Here is a 26,536-nt window from a genome sequence, read left to right on the forward strand (position 1 = left end):
ATTTTCGGTAATTAGGCTATATCATAAGAATACATACTTCAATTTCAATATAATTCAGTACACATGTTAACAATAACAATCGCACATGTCTTGTAAAGCTTGTTGATGTACCTTCCAGTGTTAATGAATAATTTGCATAATTAATTATTCTTGGTAATTAGGCTATATCCAACGACTGCATACTTCAATTTCAATACAATTTAGTACATATGTTAACGTACAGTTTTAATGAAAAATTTGCATAATTAACGATTTTGGGTAACTACGTTGTATCTTAAAAATGCAAGCTTCAAATTTCATATAATATGATACATATATCAACCATAATAATACGCACCTGTCCTATGAAGTTTGTTGCTACAACTTTTACCTTTTAATGAGTATTTTGAATAATGAACAATATTCAGTAATTAAGCAGTATCATGCACTCTTCAAATTCTGTATAATTTGGCTCATACATTAACTTAACCTTTTCACCACCAATTGCCCCCTGGGAATGTTTGTTCTCCACCACCCCCCTCACTGACCACCAGGTGAGAGTGAGTGTTATGTAATCAAATTGATATAAAAATACTTAGAGTTGCTCATTTTTAAAAAATGAGGTATCATTTCATTGGAAAATAAATTCTCTACATCACACTTGCAAATACATGCATTCAAATTCCACAAACACAACCGAAATATGAATTAAAGTAATAAAATATGAATAAAACAAACACGAGTCGTTTATTTATTGACATATCACAAATTAACAAAATATTTATATTACAAATAAAATTCAAAATACTAACGTTTATGTTCCTACAAAACGTCTCTTTACTGGTTAAATTGTCAAAAGTGGCGAAAATTTGGCAGAAAATGACATTTTGAGTCGTAAAAATTTGAACGAAATTAATTAACGGCTCACTAATCCGATTATGACGCAACAGACGGTGCCGCACCGGCAATGAAAGTGTCTTAAAATATCTAAAGTTGTCACCTTGATACCTTTTGAAAAGTTGTTTTTTGTAAATATAATTCATTATTGAGCAGAACAAAAAAAAATTATTACTCAATTTATGCCAGAAATCGGCAAAAAATGACCGTAAGTCAGTAGCATCGGCGCCAAAATCGGATGGGCAAAATGGCTTTATTTGCCGACGCACATACCGACCAACGGAAATATGCAGTCTGTAATTTGAACCCACGCCGCGGTAATGTTTTCGTCACATTGAGTACATTGAGTTCACACAGCCATCTCTTTTCATTCATAAATGCCATCAAAGTCAAAATTAAACATAATTTTTCATGAACAGAGTCGTTATTTACATCGCAAACGATGTTAGGGGAGACAATTTTGGATGTGGCCATGATGAAATTTGAATTTTACCGTTAAAAAACGCATTCAAAAAATGTGATCGGAAAATCGTCAGATTGTGTGTAATCTACCGCCCACATTGTACCACTGACCAGTATTAATTGAACTTGTATGAGTATTATTCATTATTGAACATTACCACAAAGAAATATGACCAAAATAATTACTTTTGGAGCTAAATACTGGCCCCAAGACCATAGTATGTGCGAATGCTACGGGTCAACAAGTTACGCAATTTGCCAACTTTCACTACGGCAACGGTGAATTCCCCGCCGGTAGATCACTCGGCCCTCGTGGTAGTTCTGAAGCCTATACCGTTCCCACAACTGACCTGATGTATTCAACAATGTTTTTGAGTAAAAATTCAGTGGAAATTTCTCAGGACAGTTGTCAAAATGACATCGTAGGAGATGCTACGTGAGCCGTTAATTACTTCCGCGTTGTTGAAATTCGATCTTTCTGGCGAAAAACGCACACAAAAATTACGATCGCTCGTCTTCCCAATCGTGCTAGAAAACCATCCACTAACATGTGTTCAAAATGGCAGACTATATAAACAAGGCTAATACGCATGTGTGGAACTAGTTATGGCAGCAAGTTTTGCAGCAATAGCTGCCGTTAAACGGTTTGAACGTCGTAGTAGTTGAATGACCTTTGGCGTTCCCGCTGTAGAGGGAATCGGTGGGCGCCCTAGAGCGTTCCCGCTGTAGCGGGAATCGGTGGTGAAAGGGTTAAGAAAGCACGCTTGTCCAAAAACAAAGCCTGTTACCATAGTTTTTTTAAAATTTTAATGAGTTATTTGCATAATTAGTGATTCCCTTACGGGAGGCATTCAGTTTAAATCTGGTTGTTGACTTAAAGAAGGCCTTCAATTCCATCAATAGATCTGTAATGTTCTCAGTACTGCGTCATTACAGCATTCCAAAGGCCCTGGTCAATGCCATCCAGTGCTTTACCAAAATTCTAGTAGTGCAGTTTTGGTCGATGGAAGCATTTTGGAAGCCTTTGCTGTAACAACAGGAGTTGTGCAAGGTGATGTTTTGGCGCCCTTCCACTTTACCATCCTTATCAACTACCTACTGTGAAAGGCATCAGGAGTTGTGACCTGTCCTCATCAATCACGAAGATATCCAGCCAAACTGCTAAATGACTTGGACTTTGCAGATGATATTTCACTCCTCGAGTCTTCAATTCCATTGGCCAAGTCATAGCTTTCAAGCACCACTGATGGTACAGCTGACCTTGGCCTTGTCATCAGCTCAGGCAAGACAATATACATAAACTGTCACCCTCAGCCTCCTGCATTAACCATGTGACTGACTTCAGATATCTGGGCTCCATAATGGCATCCATTGCTAGTGACCTTAAGTGACGGAAAGCTCTTGTTTGGACAGCATTCTAGAAATTAGAGAGCCTCTGGAGATCATGGGTCATCTTCAAGGAAATGGAAAACAAAATCAGTGCATTTGCAACATCCTTCTACCGAATAATGTTGAACATCAAAAGCGTGGATCGGGTAACAAATGCTACCATTTACAATCTGACTGGAACAGCACAACTCATTGAGAAGGTCAAGACCCATCAACTCAAATTCTTAGGTCATATACTTTGCCTGCCTGATGGAAGAGCCTGTTCCCTCTACATCCCACCCCATGGAAAAAGGAAACGTGGAGGGCAACATCAAGTGTCTCATGGGGGATGTGGATGGCATATTACTGAACCAAAAAACAACTCACAGCAATGGCCCAGGGTTGCTGCAGTTGGAGGAAACTTGTGGTTGCCAGCTCTGCAGCCGAATGATGATGATGAATAATTATTTGATGCTGTCATCCATTGCTATGTTGCTGGTGATATTACAGTTTACAACGAATGACAACTTAGCAAATGTTTATGAATATCATAGCAGTAATTTTTTATTTTATCAACTGTAAAGTGACCTTTGTGTAGCTCCTTTCTAGTAACTTTCTGTACTTGCAGACCATATTACCAAATAAAGTATACCATGTTGATATGTTTGTATAAACTGATGAAAATAACTGTAAAATCATACCCAGTTTGATACTACAGTACACAGGGAACCTTGCACATCCTAGCACTAGGATGTGGCCACACCCTAGTGCTAGGAAGAGGAGCACAACTATGTACTAGCAGTGTGCCCCACATCTCTGTTACAGGGTATACTTTCCACAGCTCTGCGAAGTTCTTGTGAAAAATGTGCCTGTTACATGGATGTGCATACCACCTCTGTGCCATAATTGTTTTGTACACCCCACTACCATAGCTGTGCACATCACACCTAGTACACAGTTATGCACATCCATGTACCAGCTATGTTGGAATCATACTCTGTAGCAGCCCTTTTGTCCACATCCCAGTTAAAGCTATTCTCACAGCTATGTACCATAGTTGTGTACAGCATACTGTTACAGCTATTACCATAGCTGCAGAGCATACCCTGTAGCAGTCCTTTTGTTCACATCCCAATTACAGCTATTCTCACAGCTATGTAACATAGATGTACACAACATACCTAGCACACAGTTGTGGACATCCATGTACCAGCTATAGAATCATACCATGTAAGCAGCCCGTGTGTTCACACCCCCGTTACAGCTATTCTCACAGCCTTGTACCATAGCTGTGAACATCCATGCACCAGCTATCATGGTCTTTTCCCTCCAATACTGTTATTTTCACCAATTTTATGGCCCTTTTTAGTCCCCGCGGACGAAGTCCGGAACGGGGACTTATGGATTGGGTTCCGTCTGTCCGTCCGTCCGTCCGTGCATCTGTGCGTCCGTCCGTCCATCCGTCCGTCCGCAGCTGTTTCTTGGAGATGCCTGGACCAATTTTTTTCAAACTTGGTACAGGGGCAACGTACTATGGCATACATATGCACGTCAATTTGTTTTATGATACGATCCAATATGGCCGCCTAGCAACCATTTTGTTTGCGAATTTTCCCTGTCTAGAGCCCTAACTCAGACATGCTTTAACAGATCTCATTCAAAGTTGGTATTAGGACAGTGTTATATGACATACATGTTCATATTCATTGTTGTCATGATACAATCCAATATGGCCGCCTAGCAGCCATTTTGTTTGTGAATTTTCATGTCCAAAGCCATAACTCAGACATGCTTGAACAGATCTCATTCAAAGTTGGTATTAGGACAGTGTTCTATGACATACATGTGCATATCCATTTTCATTGTGATACGATCCAATATGGCTGCCTGATAGCCATTTTGTTTGGGAATTTTCATGTCCAAAGCCATAACTCAGACATGCTTGAACAGATCTCATTCAAAGTTGGTATTAGGACAGTGTTCTATGACATACATGTGTATATCCATTTTCGTCGTGATACGATCCAATATGGCTGCCTGCCAGCCATTTTGTGTGTGAATTTTCCATGTCCAAAGCCATAACTCAGACATGCTTAAACAGATCTCATTCAAAGTTGGTATTTGGACAGTGTTCTATGACATACATGTGCATATCCATTTTCGTTGTGATACGATCCAATATGGCTGCCTGGCAGCCATTTTGTTTGTGAATTTTCCATGTCCAAAGCCATTACTAAGACATGCTTGAACAGATCTCATTCAAAGTTGGTATTAGGACAGCGTTCTATGACATACATGTGCATATCCATTTTCGTCGTGATACGATCCAATATGGCTGCCTGGCAGCCATTTTGTTTGTGAATTTTCCATGTCCAAAGCCATAACTCAGACTCCATTTTCATCGTGATATGATCCCCCATACCCAACCAATCCTTTATTGTTGGAGGCATATTCCATGTCCAACAAGCACACACAACATATCTAAGTCTGTTTGTTTCAGGTTCACAAATGTTGTTGCGTGATCAGAGTAGTGATAATTCCTTAAAACCCAATTATAGCGGGGACTATGTCATTCTCAATGACTTGTATATAACATAGAATGTTTTGCTAAATTTTAGTGTGGGCAAAGATTTAACATTTATTAAATACTGGAAAAATTACTAAAAATAAAAAGCTGGTTTTGAGACATTCATGTTCAAAATAAATACCCCAAATTTACTAAGTAAGTTTATCCAAAGTAAATTCAGCTAAGATTTACTGAAAAGAAGGATATCAGTCGTGAACAAATCTATAATTTCCTTGAAAAAGTCTGCTTTGATATATTATTACATTACATTGATATAAAAAAGGTATTAATTTGAATTAATTGCTGTTTGTGTAGGAGGGATACTTTCAATCATCTGACCACATGGTTAGAAGATGCCCGTCAGCATTCCAATTCTAACATGGTTATCATGTTGATTGGTAACAAGAGTGACTTGGAAGCACGACGTGATGTCAAGAAGGAGGAAGGTGAAGCCTTTGCCAGGGAACATGGTCTTATTTTCATGGAGACCTCAGCAAAGACAGCAGCTAATGTAGAGGAAGCCTTTATTAACACAGCCAAGGAAATTTATGAAAAGATCCAGGAGGGAGTATTTGATATTAACAATGAGGTAAGTTTTGTGGATTTGTTGTATCACTATACCATACTCGATTGTTTTTAAGCCCTGGCAAAGCAACATGATCGCATCACAGGTATGTGTTTTGGGTCAAAAAAGGTCATTTTTGGTAACAACAAAATTTTAACTCAAAAACTACTTGGCAGATTTCTCTGAAATTTGGTGGGAACATTCTTCGGGGTGTGTACATTAAGATTTGTTCATAACATGATGATTCCATCAATAATATGCAAATTAGGCCTACAAATTGTCTTTTTGGTCAAAAATCTTTAATTCCAAATCTACTTAGCAGATTAGGCAGAAATTTAATGCATCTTGGGGTGTATACAAAATTAATATCAATCATTTTTTAGCACAACTGAACTGAGGTTCAGTAGTGCTATAGGGATCGCCCGGTGTGTGTGTGTGTGTGTGTGTGTGTGTGTGTGTGTGTGTGTGTGTGTGTGTGTGTGTGTGTGTGTGTGTGCGTGCGTGCGTGCGTGCGTGCGTGCGTGCGTGCGTGTGTGTGAAACTACTGGGCAGATTGATTCAAAATTTGGTGGGAACATTCTTAAGGGAGTATCAAGTAAGATTTGTTCATGACTTGTTTATTTGTTCATGATTTGTACATAATGATTCCATCGGTAATATGCAAATTAGGGCTAACAATGTGTCTTTTTGGTTAAAAATCTATAATTCCAAAACTAATGAGCAGATTGGGCTGAAATTTAATGGGAGCACATCTAGGGATGTATGGACGAAGAAATATTAAGCATACAAATATTCCATGAGTGATATGCAAATTAGGTGTTAGAATGTTCATTTTTGGTCAAAAAGTACTTGGTCAATGAGTCTGAAACCTGTGTGAGATGTTTCTGAAAGTGTTATTCTGCAGATTTTCTTCAAAACATTTTGACAAAATTGGCCCTAGCAACAACCAAATGGCAGTATATTTTGGTCAAATAACAACATCATCTAGTAGGCAAGTAAGTAAACATTCAAAAAATGTATGCAAATACCCTAGCAATCATGACCACGACCATTGCAACAGCCAGACGGTCGTGTATTTCACAAAGATAACCGGGTTTAATAGACGATTGAATAAACATTTGAAAAATGTATGCAAATGTGCCTAGCAACAAGGCCACTCCCATAGCAACAGCCAAATGATCACAAATATTGCGAAGTTAACGACGGGGATTAATAGACAATTGAATAAACATTCAAAAAATGTATGTAAATATACCTAGCAACAAGACCACGCCCATAGCAACAGCCAAATGATCACATATATTGCGAAGATAACAACGGGGATTAATAGACAATTGAATAAACATTCAAAAAATGTATGTAAATATGCCTAGCAACAAGACCACGCCCATAGCAACAGCCAAACGATCACGTATATAGCAAAGATAACATCAGGAATTCATACACAAGTGAACAAAAACATATACAAATGTATGCAAACATATCTAACAACATGACCACGCCCATAGCAACAGCCAAAGGACAGCATATATCGTAAAGATAGCAACATGATTGGATAGGCAACTGGATAGTCAGTCATTCAGCAAATGAACATTGTTAGCATGGACTAGCATATGGATAAACATTTTTAAAAACTGTACAGGTGTGCTACAATGCAATTGGCTGTATTTTTTTTATACTGATCTAATCTGTGATAGGCAAATTAGGTTACACCGTAGCCAGGAGGTCTCCAGGTCACACTGCTGCCAGTAGGCTTCCAGGTTACACCATAGCCAGGAGGCCTCCAGTTCACACCGTAATTAGGAGGCCTCCAGGTCACACCATTGCCAGTAGTCCTCCATGCAGGTTACACCGTAGCCAGGAGGCCTCCAGGTCACACCATAATTTGGAGGCCTCCAGATCTTAATATTCTTATGGTATGAACATGGTTAGTCAGTGTGTAACTCTTAACTGACAAATATTCATTTGTTTCCATTTCAGGCAAATGGAATTAAACTTGGACCACAGCACTCACCAACAAATCCAACACTGCCCTCTTCAGGAGGTGGCCAGCAGTCAGGAGGAGGTTGCTGTTAGACATTAGCTCTTAAAAACTGGATTTTTATTTTCAAATTCTGCAGTCTGACAAATCAAGACACAATACCAAACACCAACTAGCGAAATTACACGTACATATTCTAACTGAACCCAGGCATGCGTGTATTTCTTTGTATTGTATACATCCAGTCCATCGTAATCCTTTTCAGCCTTTCCCCAGGACAAAATTTAAAGGTGTTTTTTGAAAGAACAGAAAAAAATATGTGGGTATAGTTATTATACTGAAAGCAGTTAGTCGAAATGTCTAGATGTTTAGCAGTTTTGAGTAATATTTCCTATTTACACAGTGTTACCAAATGTTACCAAGTGTTACACAGTGTTACACAGTGTTACCAAATGTGACCAAATGTTACACAGTGTTACACAGTGTTACCAAGTGTTACCAAGTGTATATGTATATTCCCAAGGTATATACCCCTTACTATATTTCGAGCAATGTAGTTATCAGCAACTTTTACTGGATAAATTTTTTTTTTCAACTTGTGGATTTGTCCTTCCTGCATTGGCAGTTTAAAGTATCGCACCCAAAATATGGGTGTCTAAAGTTCTCTATCATCTGAGTTTTTTCTCGTGAGAGACAAATTGGTGACAGTATGACCAATGGTGAATTAGTTTGATATTTCAATACAGACATTATTCAGGTTTACAAAATGAACTTTATTTAATGAGAAGATTTGGTGGCATTTTCAATGCATGTGGAGTCTGTACATAATTTTGGCAAGTCAATTAGCGTGTTTTAAAAGCAACCAAAAGTATCACCTCCCAATATTCTTTTTGCAGTGGAATAGCCCACATTAGAGTATCAAAGGGTCATGCCACTATGAACAGAATATGGGGCAATGAGGGGGAGAAAATTCAAGTATGTTGCAAAATGGTTTGATAGTATATAGAATGGTATAGTAAGAAATATAAAAAAGGTAAAGCTACTGTGTGACCATGTTGGTCTTAACTTATTCTTTTTTAAGCCCCTCAGAAGAAGTGTCACCTTTGTAGAAACCATGTGCATGGAAATACAAATATTTGATGTCAGTACAGATAGTCAAGTTTTCAACAATAGAATTGGAAAAAAAATAAATGAATGAAAAAAAAATATGTATCCGTATAGGTACAGTTTGTATCTGTGTGTAGATTTGAGTGTACATGGCTAGGAATTGGAAGGATCAAGTATGCTACAACTATGTCAAATGTTATATTGACTTAGTGTGACATCAAGTGTTTACAACTTAGTGTGACATCAAGTGTGTACAACTTAGTGTGACATCAAGTGTGTACATGTAACAGTAATTTTGTTTTATTTAGTTCAAATTGTGATGTGCATGGAATTGCAGAAAAACTCCATTTAGCGTTATACAATACCATGTGTGGTTAGTCTGTGAGTAGCGATGACAAACGGTTGTCTAGAAAATGTAGCATCAATTAGTGTGATAAACTGACTAAAATATAGCATTGATAGACCATACAGAGTCATTTAGTATAAACCTGTATGTGAAGAAGAGTATAACATCATTTGACTGTGTACTGTTAAAATGTTGATGATTTTAACCAACCCTGTAGAATCAACCAAACTGCCCAGTTAATAACATTTTAGGAAAGGATAGAAATACTGTCAACATTTCTACTCAGTCAATAAATATTTGGAACTGTGAATCCAGAGTCCATGAACATTCAGTCTTTCTTTCTTGCAAGACAAATTACTATAACAAAAAAGAAACCCATATTCCAAGAATTGTACAGACATTGAGGGTAGCAAAGCCAAGTCAGTAATGGGACACCTACCGACATTTTGGTAACTGTGTATTACCTATCTTTTTACCCATTGCTGATCCACCCACTGAAAAATAAGAGATATACCAAGATTACAAGAAAAGAAAGGAAGGGATGTTCTCATTTGAGTTATTGTAATGCTTAGTTCATGGTGGTGAGAAGTTTGGCAGGCTGAATGATTAAACGTTTGCTGTATTATCTAGCGCCCTCACCGTTTGTTCATTGAAATACTCTTGTTCATGCATCACTTGAAATCTTGGCAAAAATTGGGGAAAATGTCTTCCTGTGTTCTAACTATACCTTATAATCACATTGCTCTGGAAACTACTGTTTAATTAACTTTTCAGTTTTGTGATATTACCAAACTGACCACACTCCTATTTTCAATGGCATATGTATCATTCTCATGTAGTCAAGATGAGAAGCTAGTATGTAAATGTGTGAACGATTTGAAGTATTGTGATTACATTACATTTCATGGCTAATCATCATGTTTCATCTGTGAATGCTGGAAAATCTCTTTATTGCAAGGTCATCAGCTGGCATTTACCCAAAAACACAACTTGCATGGTTACATCTAAATATCAACTTGTATTTCCCTGCTGTGGGGAATTATTTTTCTTGTTGGATGTTATAACTAATATTTTATGACTTTGCTGCACCAGCAATTTTTTTCTATTTATCCAAGAGCATAATTTCTACTGTGAAGTCATCATTTAAACATACATAAACCATCTGATAAATTCAAGAATTTGTGTATCCATGGAGACAAGATGTATCTTCCAGTTTTTCGAGTATGAAATCTTGGCACACAATTTGTCATGCAGTTGTACTGCAAAAATAACTAAATGACCATTGCAAATAAATTGGTTTGTAAATTACCCAGCATGCAAAGGAATACAGATGGTTTTATGGGTGGGAAAGACATGTATTTTTTGTTGTCAAACTCACATCAATTAAAATTGTTCTATAACATGTATGTAAAACATTGGATGCACTTCATTGTATTTACAGTCTCAAATATTGTAAAGTAAATTAGAGATTGCAACACCTTACCATCACCACAAAGACGTCAAAGTGTATACTGTTTGTCAGTTTTGATAGTGATCTAGCTGCACAGCACTATCTCATTAAAACACTCTATACAGTGTAACAGTTTTGATGGCAATATGGCTTCACAACACTAATTATAATGGTATACATTGTAACACTTATTTGCCTTATGAACAAATGAACTTTCACATGATGCTGTTTATAATTCAAATATGTCTAGTAGAGTTGCCAAAGATGAATGAGACAAGCCTGTGATCATTGTGGTGGTGTTTACTGATCACTGTAAAATTGGCTGAATTTTACATGTGTTCAATGGTGCACCAATGTAGTACAGAGATTGTGATACAAGTGACAGTTAAAATTGGATATTGTTTTATCGTATCATGGCACTGTAAGTCAGTAGACTCGGTGTTCAAATTGTACATGTTGTCCACTGAGATAGTTAGTGGTTCTACCACAAATATTATAGACCTGATCTAAAACTATTTTGGAAATTAACAAAAATGGGAAGAATTGTTAATGTTGAATGAAGGGGGGGGGGGGGGCATAACAATTAGTGCTAGAAGATAACTTTATGTATTTACTTTAAAGGGGGGGGGGGCGTAACAATTAGTGCTAGAAGATAACTTTATGTATTTACTTTAAAGGGGGGGGGGGCCTAACAATTAGTGCTAGAAGATAACTTTGTATGTATTTACTTCAAATGTTTGTGTTTTACTTGGGAACATGATAACTGTATCTGTTGATTCAAATATGTCTGTAATCATATTATGTATAGCAGGATGAAATAAAATCTTCAAAAAGTGACTGTATTATGTTGTGTTGTGTACAGTTTGTAACAATGAGTTGAAAATCGTCATTCTGTCCCCATAGTGAAGCATAGAGACTTAAACTAAACACATGAATAATTATAGCTTCCATGATTACTTGTACGGTAAATACTTATCTGTATACTAGGTTTCTTGTATATGGCCATTGGTTTTTACCTCCCATAAGGGGAGTTATTGAAATGTCTGACTGTCTAGATGTCTGTATGTCTGTATGTATGTATGTATGTATGTATGTATGTATGTATGTATGTATGTATGTATGTATGTATGTATGTATGGATGTATGTATGTATGTATGTATGTATGTATGTATGTATGTATGTATGTATGTATGTATGTATGTATGTATGTATGTATGTATGTATGTATGTATGTATGTATGTATGTATGTATGTGTCATCATTTTCTTAAAAACAGATGGCTCAATTATAATTAAATATGCTGCACATCTTCCATATGCTAATGGCAAGAACTGATTAGATTTTGGTAAACATCCACCTGCATGGGTCATGGGATTCTTGACATGATAGGTCCAGTCCATCCACCTGCATGGGTCATGGAATTCTTGACATGATAGGTCCAGTCCATCCACCTGCATGGGTCGTGGGATTCTTGACATGATAGGTCCAGTCCATCCACCTGCACATGACTGACATTCTACTTCTAAGAGTTTTTTCAATGTATAAAATGTTGCATCCATATTTGTCTTCTATGCTATGTACTAAAATCAGTTTATATAAAATAGTTAGATATCACTTAGGAACAATGGAAGGATGGTCATGTTAAAACAAAATATTTTCAGTAAAGTGGAAAGTGAAATTTGAAACATACAATACCATATAGCATATCAGTATACCACATTAGTAAAAGCTGTGTGATGGAAAGAGCTGATGAATTGAGGTATATTCCTTGTGTTGTGATTAGGTGCTTGCAATCATTGGAATCAGAGGGCTTTTGCTCTAAATGCATGTTTGTTGAAACTGATTTTTGGACATAGCAGAGGAAATGGCTAATTTACAATAACTCTGGTCCTGGATATGTTCAACTTTAAAGCTGCTTTCTACACATCTTTTTGGACCAAAACAACAAGTACCATTCAACTCTTACATTGATGTATTGTTTCGTATGTGCAATTTGAAGGATTTTTAGTGTCCAGATTTAACTTCGGGTGTGGGGGGGACATCAATTTTTCTCAGGAAAAATTAGGGGGGGGGGGGGTCATGGAAAAAAACTTAATGCAACATACATTGACCTGCAATTCTGGCACTTCTTAAAGTAACTTGTCCACAAGGATGTGCAAGACTTGTTTCATCACAATCTCTATCAGTGTTATCATAAGTACATGAATTTTCTGAGCTATCAGTATCACAATTGTCTCCATCACTGCCTAGAACATGCATTACAGAAGAGTCACTTTCAGTCTCAGAGTCACAACTATCTGTTTCACTCATTTCCATGATATTAGTTTTAATTCCATTTGCAGTCGTTTTTCTAGATCTAAATTCTGGTGTTCCTACTATGTGAGTGGATATTATGTCTAATTTTTCTCTTTTTAATTTTCTCTGTTTTGGTAATTTATGTTCATCAAGATATTTATCTAACTCTTTCACTTTCAGTTTTTCAAGCGTTTCACTCAAGAACAACTTCAACCAGTCATAGTCATTATATTTCTTGTTTTCTTCTTTTTCTGTTGCTCTGCCTGATGTTTAGATCTGATGTGTTCTTCTCTCTCCAGATTTTCTCAAGTGTTCAATGTTGTTTTTGACAACACTTATGCTGACATTATTTTTCTCTGCAAAACGAGATAGAGCAATTTTATCATGAAATTATAATTGTTTGAAGCATACAGCTTTTTTATGTTGGCACAGGGTTGGAAGTCATCTACAGTTTGGTTTGTGTTTGCGAAATCACCTAATACTGGAAACTTATATATCAGTCAAAGTATAACAAGTAAACATGTTGATAGTTAAATTATTTCAGTTTTTGACTATTCCTTCCAACAATAAAAATGTTCACATTTTTTATTGCATTGTTGACAAGCTGAGCAACACAAACCGGCATTGGAACTAAAGTTGTATCCAATACATATCTAAAAAAGTAGAATAGTAGTGAAGTATTTAAAGTATATCCGCATTGCCCAATGGAAATATGTTGTTCTTGTCATTGTGCATGAAATGGTATAATCTTCTTTTTTTCAGTAAAAGTTTATACACAGAAACTTGATAAGTTATTATTTATTAACAAAGGTTCAGAGGTTCAAAGGCTATAGGCATGGTGCTCAAGCTGTGTTTGTGTGTGTGTGTGTGTGTGTGTGTGTGTGTGTGTGTTTTGTAATAGTATGCATACATACATACTTACATACATACATACATACATACATACATACATACATACATACAGACAGACAGACAGACAGACTGACTGACAGACACACATACACACATACATACATACATACATACATACATACATACATACATACATACATGTAAATTGTTTTTGCTGAGTTTTTGTGTGTATAGTGTGTTTGTGTAGGTGTGTAAGTCAATTGGGTGGGGGTGGGGGGCAAGGAAAAAATACAAGGAAAAGGGGAAATCCTCTGGCGTCCCCCTGGAAATAAAATCTGGACAAGCCCTCTTTTAATAAAAGCAGACAATTGTTTGTTACATGTATTAATTTGTTAACAGCTTAGGTGTTTTTGTTGTTATTGTTGAAAAAGGCTGGCCAACTATTAAAAGGTTAATATTCCCATGTATGAGGGATCATGAAGTCAATTCCCCCTACCCCATGACTCACATTATTTTTTCAGATACCCCCCCCCCCCCCCAACATTATGCATATTTTTTTGAGTACCTCCCCCTAAAATCTCCCCCAACAGTAGTATTAGTACCGGTAGTATGTTTATTAGAGTGACATGTAATCACATAACATAATAGTAACAATACAAGTCGGAACAAGGAATTACCCAGCCCAACGGGCTTACAAGTTACTACAGTCAGTGTACAATATATACAAGTTTTTGTGAAAGCAGCCTTACCATGAAGTATGTAAACTTTCTGATGCGTAATAGCAATGTTATGCGGGTTTGAATTTCAATTTATTATTTGCCGTGGAAACGGGTGTACATATCCCAGGTACGGAGGGGATCACGAAAGCCTAGTGAAGTCGAGGATGGCAAGCTTTCCTGTGCTGAGAATAGGAGGCATGGTGGGCATTTGAACAACATTTTTGACAACTAACTTTCAGTGGGACTTGACGAATCACAGATATAGAGCTAAATTTCTTGCATAAATCATGAAAGGCATTCAGTTTAAATCTGGTAAAAACCATAACACCTGTTCCACTACATACTACTTAATGAATAAATAAATATTAAATAAATAATGAATGAATGAATGAATGAATGAATGAAATTTATTTCACCAGATAACAAAAATAAGCTAAACTTTCAAAGAAACATATGATACAAATATACAAAATGAATACAAAAGAAATAGACAATTGTTATCTGATGTGGACCATGGAAATAGTTCAGTGGAACTAGTCTTGTCCATGGCCCATACATTTTTCTACATTGCAAATCGATAATGGGACACAGAAGAAAAGTTAATCAAAAGTACACGCAGCACACAACCCCCCCCCCCCCCCCCCACACACACAGGCATACACCTCTATAGTGTAAAGTGTTCAAAATAAAGAAAATAGTGAAACAACTGTACTCAATGGCATAAACATACACACATAGTAATATACACACGTCTGTATACACATAACTCAATAATGAAAAGTGCTTATAATACAAGTACAGAACAGATTAAGTGAGAAGCAATACAAATACAAGACCAGATTTAAACTGAATGCCTGTAAGGGCAAAATCATAGATTTTTGGGCCTACACACATTGTTGGAATACAAAATATAGCTATTATACATGATATACCACTTAATTGGACAATTAATTATATGAATCTATTAAAATGAAATTTGAAGCTTGCAAAGTTAACATATTGCCTAATTATCAAAACAAACATTGATTATGCAAAGTAACCATAAAGATTATAAGTTACAACATCAAGCTTTAAATGACACATGCACTTCTTTACCATCGGCCATTAATACATATACAAAATTATCTGAATTTAAAGTTTGCATTCTTAAGAAATTGCCTAATTACCAAAAATCATTAGTTATGCAAATTAGTCATACAATTAAGAACTATATCAACAGGCTTTAGAGGATGACCACTTTGTCATGGTTGATGGATGTGCCAAATTATATGGAATTTGAAACTTGCATTCCACAAATATAGCTTAATTACTGAAGATCATTATTTATTCAAATTACTCATTAAAAGTAAAGGCTATGTCAACAAACTTGTGCACATTGTTATGGTTGGTATATTATTATTGAAATTTAGTACCTATAATGTTTGGGGTTATGGCTAGACCTGAATAGTTTTTGAGCGAGATCTGTTCATGTTAATTAGGGAAATTTGCATATCAATGAAATCAACTAATTATGCAATATCTTAAGACTGCATACTTTAATTTCAATATAATTTAGTATATTCGTTAAACATAACATACATTTGTCCTATCAAGTTTGTCGATGTACCTTATAGTGTTAATGAATAATTTGCATAATTAATTATTTGTGGTAATTAGGATATATCTTAAGAATGCATACTTCATATTCAATATAAGGGACCGGTCAGTTTCTTTGGCCGGGGGGGGGGGTGGTGGATTGGGAGGGGGTCACCCTGTTTTTGAAATTGGCAGAGGGGGGAGGGTCATGCTGTTTTCAATATTGTGGATAGGGGGGGGGGGGGGTCATTGTGTTTTGGATTGTGATGGAAGAAAAAAATCCTTTTTCTACAATGGCATATAGCCTTGTCTGAAATGTGGTACATGTAAATATTTGTTCTTGTCCCAGTTTCTTACATGAATTCTTTAATATTACTTATTATTTCAAGCATACTATACATACACATATACATGTATTACCTAGCTACCGTATACATATACATGTATTACCTAGCTACCACACTAGTTACAGAACATGTCGTGTAAATGCTTGGCTGTTTCACAATCAATGCTTCACTTATATTGCAGTTTGGGGCAAAAGTGAACTTGAAGGTTTCGTAATTGCAATTTTCATAGATAGTTTATAAATGAAGTTAATCTAAATTGTTCTACTCGTCATGTTATTGACACTACAAATCACCACATCTCATCAGATTCCAGTTTCTATTATACAGTAGGTATGACCACCTAAAGTTCTCTACCGGTGACTTTATTATACATATATTAATGCCCCTATACTAATGTTAAATGTCTATTTTATGTGATATAGGAAACTCATTTAAAACGTACATTTACGTTAGCTTTTCTAATCTTTTCTTATCTCAAGCAAAAAAATCCATATCTGCCAGGGGGAAAACCCCAAGGACTTCCTCACCCCCAGAGGTCACTCATGCATTCAACCAACAATCAGATGCACCAACAACCTTTTTACTGTCATAATGGTATTAAACTTTTCTTAAATATTTTCACCCTATTCTAATTTGAGATGATATTGTCTTTTCAAGATGTGAAATGTTTGCCAAGATAGTCTAAAATTGCCAATCCAAATCTCCCCTACCAATGATACTACCAGTAGATGTGCTGACCTTTACTACATGTATATAATGATGCCATTTAACTTTTAAGAACATATTTCAACCTTTAGTGTAAGTTATAAAGAATAGTTTCTGATACTTGCTGTCTTGTAAAGCATGGATTAAGTTATTGCTTGAAGGGTCTAAATAGTGTAAATATTGGCTATAAGAGTAAAAATCCTCCAGGGCTTCTTGAGGGAGACCCCCTTGGACCCCGCATGAGGTGGACATATCCCAGTCTCAATCTCTTCCCCTCTTACTGTCAAGATGCTATCAAAGTATATTTCAAAAGTATTTCAACCCTATGTAGTTGTTTTTTACATGTTGGTGTTGTCTTGTAAGGCTTGGAAATTATTGTCTGAAAGGGTCTGAATAGTCTCAAAATTGACTTTTCAGGGAAAAAACCTCCAGGGCTTCTAGGGGGAGACCTAGGACCCCCCCATGAGGTGTACACATCCCAGTCTCAAGATCTCCCCCTACCGCTTACTGTCAAGATGCTATCAAACTATATTTCAAAAATATTTCAACCTTATGTAGTTGCTTTTTAAATGTTGGTGCTGTCTTGTAAAGCTTGGAAATGATTTTCTAAAAATGACTGAATAGTCTCAAAATTGACTTTTCAGAGTTAAAAACCTCCTGGGCTTCTAGGGGGAGACCCATAGGACCCCCATGACAGCTGTACATATTCCCTTCTCAAGCTTTCCCCCTACCTTTCACTGTCAAGATGCTATTAAACTCCTTTTCAAATATATTTACCCTGTGTAGTCAATAATTCTAATTATGATAGTGCTAACCCGGGATCTTATAAAGTAGATGCAAGACAGTCAAGCAGTCCACACTGAGTCACGATCAAAAAATACCTGTCACTCATGCGAATATCATATATTGGGGGGGGGGGGGGTTCACCATGTTTTAGAATTAAGTGATAGGGGGGTCAGCCTGTTTTGGATTTTACAGATATAAGGTTTTTGTCGGCCCGATTTAAGAATCCACCCCCCCCCCCAGGCTGGAGAAACTGACCGGTCCCTAAGGTCTATGGTTGTATCTTGGAGAAATTATACTGAGACAGTATACTAGTAATTACTCCAAAGTTGTATATAAAAGAATGACTTTTCTAACTTATGAAAGTTTGAGCAACCGTTTTACGAAATTCAACATTGAAGAATGCATTCACTGTCCGTGGTCTTGAAACTCGATCTGTTTCGCAGCGTCTTACTGTAATCTTATATCTATCGTAGCTTGATTTCCCGTTCTCCGACACACTCATTCAGTGTGTCACACGAGTACGTTCTTTTAGTCATCTGGAGTGAGTGTGTTGGCGACTGCGAAACCACGCCCTCTACACCTGACTTCTTTGTAAGCTGAGTCATCCGGGTACTTCCTGGTGACCTCGCTCTTGATTGGCCAGCTTATTCTCTGAACGTGGTCTTCGGTCATTTCGTGACCATTATGTAATGCTCACCCTGATTGGTCATTTTGCCTGTAGCTTGTTTTAGAAACGTTACAAAGTTTAATGATTTAAAAAAATAAAAATAAAAAATAATAAAAATGTTCGACAAAGAGATGATTTTACATAAATTACTTGAATTAATTGTGGTCATATTGTATATGTTTTTCGATTGAAAGCTTAAACAGCTCTGTTAAATAGACCAATCACAGCGGGTGTTGTATAAGAGAAAACTAGCCCTCACACGCTACAGAATGATCGGGTGTAAAGCATTCGGCCGCCCAAACTCTACAAATTTCTCGGCCGGAATTTTCTGCTTTTCGCCTGACCATATCACGGTGAGTTAGCCTCTCATGTACATAAATGTGGGGAAATTTTAATTCCTAATGTATTTTTAATCGCGTATAGAAGTTTTGAGGGGCACCCGTTGGGTTCAGGCCGTGTTTTCAAGGGTTTTCGTAGAGCTAATTTTTGTTCAAAATCACTCATCTCGGCACGTTGTGTGTCGTGTAAAAGTTTTCTTTCATTGTTCTTTCGCGCGTTGTGGCCCGTCAAGAGTTGGTGTTCTTTCGAGTATAGTTCGAATTATGTATACTTACTTTTGCATGACTTATTTGGGGATCAACCTCAGTTGAACCTGAACTTACACAACACACGTGAATGCATAACTAGATATAAATACATGTAGCAACATTACCGGACATAAAGCCCCAAACATGGTCGCTCGTCTACAAACGTTACCTACATTTCTTTGTTCTTCCAAATTACGCATTGCAGTGTTCCCTTTGTTACGGAAGCCATCTCTACACTACTTTCGAAGCTGAACTGGTTGTTGTAATTTAGTATGTAAAGTATAACTTAAACTACCATATAGTAATTTTTAGTAATGTGTTTGTTTTTATTCAGAAAAAATTAGTTTTAAGTTAACGTATGATTACATAACATCATCTACATTACGTTACTTACATACAGCAACAACAGTATCGGTAATAATAAATGTCGTACTCGTGTAAGTGACGTCTACTACTTATCATCTTGCAGTGTACTGAAATTAAGTTTTGGTAGTGTCTTATCGGACCTTTTCAAAGTTATTGAATTAAGTTTGATGACAGGTGGTGGTTTCACAAATAATTTTGTTTGAAATAAATGGGGTGGGGGTGGGGGCGGGTGTAAGAGAAATGGATATGTTCTATGTAGGTACGTGGATATGTAATTTCCACAATTTAATAATATTTATTGCGCCATTCAGTAGGAAGTATTTTGGAGAATTCCACCAACAATTATCAGAGTGTTTAGATTCTGAGTTTTGGTTCATTATAAATAGTGTTTCATTTAAATCAATTATTTATATTTAGTTTTCTGAAACAAATATGGTAATTTCTCCATTCCCATACCATGATGTCAATATCATGCTTTATTTGCAATACTTTCATTGTTTATAACATTCCTCATCAAGTTCTTTTAACTTGGAATGAGATATGTCATGATATTTTAATGATTTTTTCAAGTTTTGATTTTGATCTCTTTTAAAATCTGATTACTGGTACAAGCCAGGCAACAACAAATTAATATATCACTTTTGTTTTTACAGTTTGCTTGAGACTCACTATACATTACAGAAAAATATGATGCCATACAAGTGCAGAATGATATGCTTGAACTATGTTTGTCAACATTGTAATGCCAAATTATTCCAACAAATTAAATTATTTTATTGGTGGATTTAGATAATAGTAGGACTTGTATCAAAGCAATATGAAGCCACAAGTACATGAAATTAATAATGTTACTTTTTCTTTTATCAGTGTATTTAGGTATAGGAGAGAAAGGTATAGGAGAGAACTGGAGATAGTATCTAGCAAGATTATGAGTGAAAATGTTATGTAAAATGAAACTCTAAACTGTGAACACCTACAGTAGGAAGTTGTGAACATGAATGACCAGTCCATCATGAGTTTGTTTGATAGTGATACAAACTTGTTAGATGAAATCACCGGTTTGAATTCGGGATTGCTTGGTCAAGATCTAGGTACAGGAGATCAAGGGATATTGCCTCAAACTGAGCCACTTATGTCTGTGTCGCGACACCAACAGCAACATATACAACAACAGCAACAACCTTTTTTACCCCTGCAAAATGCAGCACTACCTCATCAAAATATCAGCCAGGGTATTCATCCATCCCAACAGCAACGACTCCATCACCTTGACGAGTTCACATTCAGCAGTTCTACAGCATCTGCGCCACAAAAGCTGCATCACATACCAGAACAAGGATATATGCAGAATATGAGTACAGGCATAAACAGCACATCACCGCCAATTGAGCAGGCTCCTCCACCGCAGTATCAACCATCCAATGATGCATTTTCACAAACTTTCCAAGGAAATCAGAAAGCTGTGATAAATGATTTCAATCCTATGTGGTCACAAACGCAACAAAACACTAACCAAATGAACCAAAGTAGTGCTCAACAGTTTATACAGGAACAGCCCAATCCTGATTGTCAAGTACCACCGCCGTACTTGACACACCATGGGCATGATTACGCTTTACCACCAAACCACATCCAAGCACCCCAGCAGAGACAACAACCAGTACAACCCCCACCACCAACGCAGCAGCAGCAACAACAGCAGCAGCAACAAAGGTATCATCCTTGCAATGAGGCGAACAATCAGGGAAACGGGTATATGCAGGCCCAGGCTCAGCATGCTCATGTTGGCCAGCTAGCTGTGAACCCTCGTGCAAATCATGCTAGTCAGCCTTTTCCATCACCAAATCATTCTCAGGGTATGCAGATCAATACAAATAGGCTCCCAACCCAGATTCAGCCAAGTCCTCAGCCAGCTTATCAGGTCATACAGCCTGGTTCTAACCAGTTGCCAACACAGAGACCAGCTCAAGAGACCATCAATCGGCCCCCAACTTCACAAACTGTGGTGACATACAATGTACAGAGTAACATGGTGATTCCCAATGTTCAGGCTGTAAGTGTAAACTCCGTGCCAATGACAAAAGGTCCAGTGCAGTCTTTCCAGCAGTTCCCACCGGGACAAAGACCAACATCATTGCAAGGTGAGAGCTCAAATCAACGCATGACACATTTCAGTGCTAACCCTAATCCAATGCAATGCCAACCAGAACCCCAGTTCATGCAGAATTTCACCCCCACATCTACTAACCTACAGCGAAGCATGGTACCCCATTCCATGCATCCATCTACATCTTCTCATTCAATGCCATCAACAAGCACCACCTCTCAGGGAAACTTTGCTGTAAACTCTAACATAGTGCCTCCTCCAGTAAGCAATAATACTACCGAAACTTTAGGAAATCCATTTGATATACCAATGTCAGGTGGTCCAATTGGACAGCCTAACAGTATGCAACAACCTAGTGCCTCTTCATCTTACTCTACACCTGGTTATACAGTGCCTACTACATCGACAAACCCAAGTACTATGAACCTCAACACACCAAGAACTACTGCCACCGTCTCCGGGATTACAGTCAATATTCAAGGACAAACACAACAGTTCCAAATCAAGACCATACCAAATCAAGCAAATGTACAACAGGCTATTATTCAGACAACGGTAAGTAAACTTTTATTTACTTTATTCTTTTAATCGTTAGTTTATTGTTATTTCATTTGAACTTTAACTCTTTCGCCCCTCATTAGCAATAGCATACATGATAAAAGTATGAGTTAGTGTTACATTATCAAATTGATATAAAAATACTTAGAATTGCCTTATCTTGGAAAAGTTGGTATCAATTTAAAGCCAAATAAATTTTCTACACACTTCCAATTACACACATCAAAACATCACATATACAGCTAGATTTTGGCTAAAAATAATAAACTTTTGTTAAAAAAATGTGTGTTGCTTATTTATTGTCATATCACAAATATTAAACCATTTTTTAGCACAACTGAACAGAAGGTTCAATAGTGCAATAGGCATGGCAAAGTGTCTGTCTGTGTGGGTGTGTGTGTGTAAACAACTTAAAGTCAAAAACTGCTGGACCAATTGCTTTCAAATTTGGTGGTCATGTTCTGGTGTCTCGGGAAATTGTTCAAATGAAAATGATTGCATCAGAGATGTGGGTTTTGGGTCAAAAATGTGATTTTGGGTCAAAACTCTTAAAACTCCAAAACTACTGGGCAGATTGGCATGAAATTTGATGGGAACAATCTTAGATGTGAGTAAATTAAGATTTATTCATGACATGATGATTCCCCTGGTAATATGCAAATTAGGGCTAAAAATGTCTTTTTGGTCAAAAACCTATAATTCCAAAACTGCTCAGCAGATTGGGCTGAAATTTAACAGGGATGCATCTGTTGGTGTATAGATGAAGAAATATTAATATAGAAGCATATAATGATCTCATCAGTGATATGCAAATTAGGTGTAAAAAATGAATTTTGGTCAAAAATTTCTCAAAAAGTACTTGGTCACCGAGTCTGAAACTTGGTGAGATGTTTCTAAAAAGTGTTATTGTGCAGATTTTCTTCAAAATGTTTTGACACAATTGGCCCTAGCAACCATAGCCACACCCTTAGCAACAAATCAAAGGCAGTATATTTTGCTCAAATAACATCATCTGGTAGGCAAGTGAGTAAACATTCAAAAAAGTATGCAAATATCCCTAGCAACGATGAGACACCCATAGCAACAGCCAAACGGCCATGTATTTCACAAAGATAACAGGAATTAATAGACAATTGAACAAACATTCAAAAAATGTATGTAATTTTGCCTAGCAACAAGACCACGGCCATAGCAACAACCAAATACTCACGTAAATTGCAAAGATAACAGGAATTGAAAGACAAATAAATAAACATTCAATGAATGCATGCAAATGTGCCTAGCAACAAGACCACGCCCATAGCAACAGCCAAATGATCATGTATATTGAAAAGATAATATCAGGAATTCATACACAAGTGAACAAAAACATTCAAAAATGTATGCAAGTATATCTAGCAACATGACCACGCCCATAGCAACAGCCAAAAGATAGCAACAAGGTTGGATAGGCAACTGGATAGTCATTCAGCAAATGAACACCTATAGCATGTTTATCAGAGTTCCCCACGGATGTGGCCATGAAATGGCAGAAAAGATAATTTATAAAATGCTTTGAAAATGGTGTTTTAATTAACCCTTTGACACTCAATTCGGAATGAAACGGCCCCATTTCCCACCCACTACATGTAAGATCCCCTATCGGCCTGAGCCGGCTAACGCCCTCAACCATTCAAATCCCGTTTAGGATTCAAATGGCCCAACATGTAATACATCATTAAAATGGTTGATTACACTATACCCATAATTTTATTTGTGCACCTTTTTTGATGACGATAAAATTAAGTTGCTTGGCAACCTAAAAAATTATCAATGAACCAATCGGATGAAGTATATTTTGAGTGGGAAGTCATTTTCGCGGGCAAGCCTGTATTGCACCGCCATTTCCATTGCTTTGTTATACAAATACTGTCACAGAGGTCACGTTAACGTGTTATTTGTGTGTATTTGACGCCATATTTGACATGTGGATGCATTTTTTAGCACAACTGAACTAGGGTTCAGTCGTGCTATAGGGATTGCCCGGCGTCTGTCTGTCTGTCTGTGTGTGTGTGTGTGTGGATGTGTGTGTGTGTGTGTGTATGTGTGTAAACAACTTAAAGTCAAAAACCGCTGAACCGATTGCCATGATATTTGGTAAGTCCATAACCTTGGGCGTCTAGTTGGGATATTGTTTAAATCAAAATGATCACATCACAGGTGTGTGATTTGGGTCTAAAAATGTGATTTTTGGTCAAAAAACTTAAACTCAGAAACTACTGGGTAGATTGGGGCGACATTTGGTGGGAACATTGTTAAAGGGGATGTAAAGTAAGATTTGTTCATGACATGATGATTCCATCAGTGATATGCAAATTAGGGATAAAAATGTGTCTTTTTGGTTGAAAATCTATAATTCGAAAACTACTGAGCAGATTGGGCTGAAATTTAATGGGAATGCATCTAGGGATGTATGGACAAAGAAATATTAAGCATACCATGATTCCATGAGTTATATGCAAATTAGGTGTAAAAATGTTCATTTTTGGTCAAAAACATATCTCAAAAAGTACTTGGTCACTGAGTCTGAAACTTAGTGAGATGTTTCTGAAAGTGTTATTCTGCACATTTTCTTTCAAAACATTTTGACAAAATTGGCCCTAGCGACCATGACCACGCCCTTAGCAACAACCAAATGGTAGTATATTTTGATCAAATAACATCTGGTAGGCAAATGAGTAAACATTCAAACAATGTCTGCAAATACCCTAGCAACCATGACCACGCCCATAGCAACAGCCAAACGGTCGTGTATTTCACAAAGATAACAGGGATTGATAGACAATTGAATATACATTCAAAAAATGTGTGTAAATTTGACTAGCAACAAGACCACGCCCATAGCAACAGCCTAATGATCACTTATATTGCAAAGATAATATTAGGAATTCATACACAAGTGAACAAAAACATACAAAAATGTATGCAAATATATCTAACAACATGACCACGCCCATAGCAACAGCCAAATGATAGCATATATCGTAAAGATAGCAACATGGTTGGATAGGCAACTGGATAGTCATTCACCAAATGAACACTTATTGTTAGCATGGACTACCATATGGATAAACATTTTTAAAAACTGTACAGTTGTGCTAGAACGCCATTGGCGTTTTTGTTTTTTTTGTAATTTGAAAAAAAAATGAATATGTTAATGAGTATTTTGACCGACGCCATATTGGAAATCAGTCAACGAGACTTTAACTCTTTCACCACCATTGGCCTCATGGGATTGTTTGTGCTCTACCAGCCCCCTCACTAACATAAAGTGAGAGTGAGTGGTATGCAATCAAATTGATACAAAAATACTTAGAATTGCCCAATCTTTGAAAATTAGGTATCATTTTACTGAAAAATAAATTGTCTATATCATACTTACAAATAAACACATTCAAATATCACATTCACAACTGAAATTTGGGTTAAAATAAGAATATATTGGTAAAAAAAACCTGTGTTGTTTATTTATTGACATGTCGCAAATAAACTAAATATTTATATTACAAACAAAATTCAAAATACCAACATTTATGTTTCTACAAAATTCTGTATACTGGTTAAATGGTCAAAATCGGCGAAAATTTGGCAGAAAATGTTATTTTCAGTCGTATTACATTTGAATGGAAAAAATAACGGCTCTCTAATCTGATTACGACGCAATTAGTCGGTCCCGCACCGACAATGAAAGAGACAAAAATACCTGAAGTCGTTGCACCAATACCTTCAGAAAAATCAGTTTGTGTAATTATATATCATTATTTGACAGAACAACAAAAGATTATCACCAAATTTATGCTCAAAATCAGTAAAAAAAATGCCCACAAGTTGGTAGTATACGAGTCCAAATCGGGACGCCAAAGTGGCGCTTTTTGCCAACATGCTGTACCCACAAAACCAAATATGCAGTCGGGACTTTGAAGTTACGTTGCGATAATCTGATCCTTCCATTTCCTGCATTGAGTTCACTCGTACTCAGTCATCTCCTTGTATAAAACATCGTATTCATAGTCAAAATTGAGGGGAAATTTCAACAAACAGCACCGTTATTTACATTGTAAGTTACGTTAGGGGAGACAGATTTTGCTTTGGCGATGTTGAAATTTGAATTTTACGTTGAAAAACGCACATATAAAATCTGATTCGTAAAATCGCCCGTATCGTGCATAAATTTCCCTCCACTGACCTTCAGAAGCTGAGCTAGTACAAAT

At 36.8% G+C, this 26,536-nt stretch overlaps 2 protein-coding genes across 10 annotated transcripts in view; both read left to right on the forward strand.

Annotated features, from left to right (window-relative positions):
* The window catches only part of LOC144438285 (ras-related protein Rab-2A), a 38,694-nt gene extending 27,416 nt beyond the window's left edge, over positions 1-11,278 (forward strand). Inside the window, exons 5-6 of the mRNA XM_078127339.1 lie at positions 5,588-5,861; positions 7,818-11,278. Coding sequence (XP_077983465.1) covers positions 5,588-5,861; positions 7,818-7,913 — 370 coding nt within the window. The 3' untranslated portion in view covers positions 7,914-11,278. The remainder of the gene's footprint in view (positions 1-5,587; positions 5,862-7,817) is intronic.
* A 7,657-nt stretch (positions 11,279-18,935) lies between these two features.
* LOC144437420 (chromodomain-helicase-DNA-binding protein 8-like) overlaps positions 18,936-26,536 on the forward strand; it is a 204,858-nt gene continuing 197,257 nt past the window's right edge. For 8 of the 9 annotated variants that reach the window (XM_078126352.1, XM_078126353.1, XM_078126357.1 and 5 more), the window contains exons 1-2: positions 18,936-19,021; positions 20,489-22,283. In XM_078126352.1, the coding sequence (XP_077982478.1) occupies positions 20,616-22,283 (1,668 nt within the window). In that variant the 5' untranslated portion in view covers positions 18,936-19,021; positions 20,489-20,615. The remainder of the gene's footprint in view (positions 19,022-20,488; positions 22,284-26,536) is intronic. The other variant, XM_078126361.1, reaches the window with a different exon arrangement.

This window comes from Glandiceps talaboti, chromosome 7 (genome assembly GCF_964340395.1).
Source record: "Glandiceps talaboti chromosome 7, keGlaTala1.1, whole genome shotgun sequence".
Lineage (NCBI taxonomy): Eukaryota > Metazoa > Hemichordata > Enteropneusta > Spengelidae > Glandiceps > Glandiceps talaboti.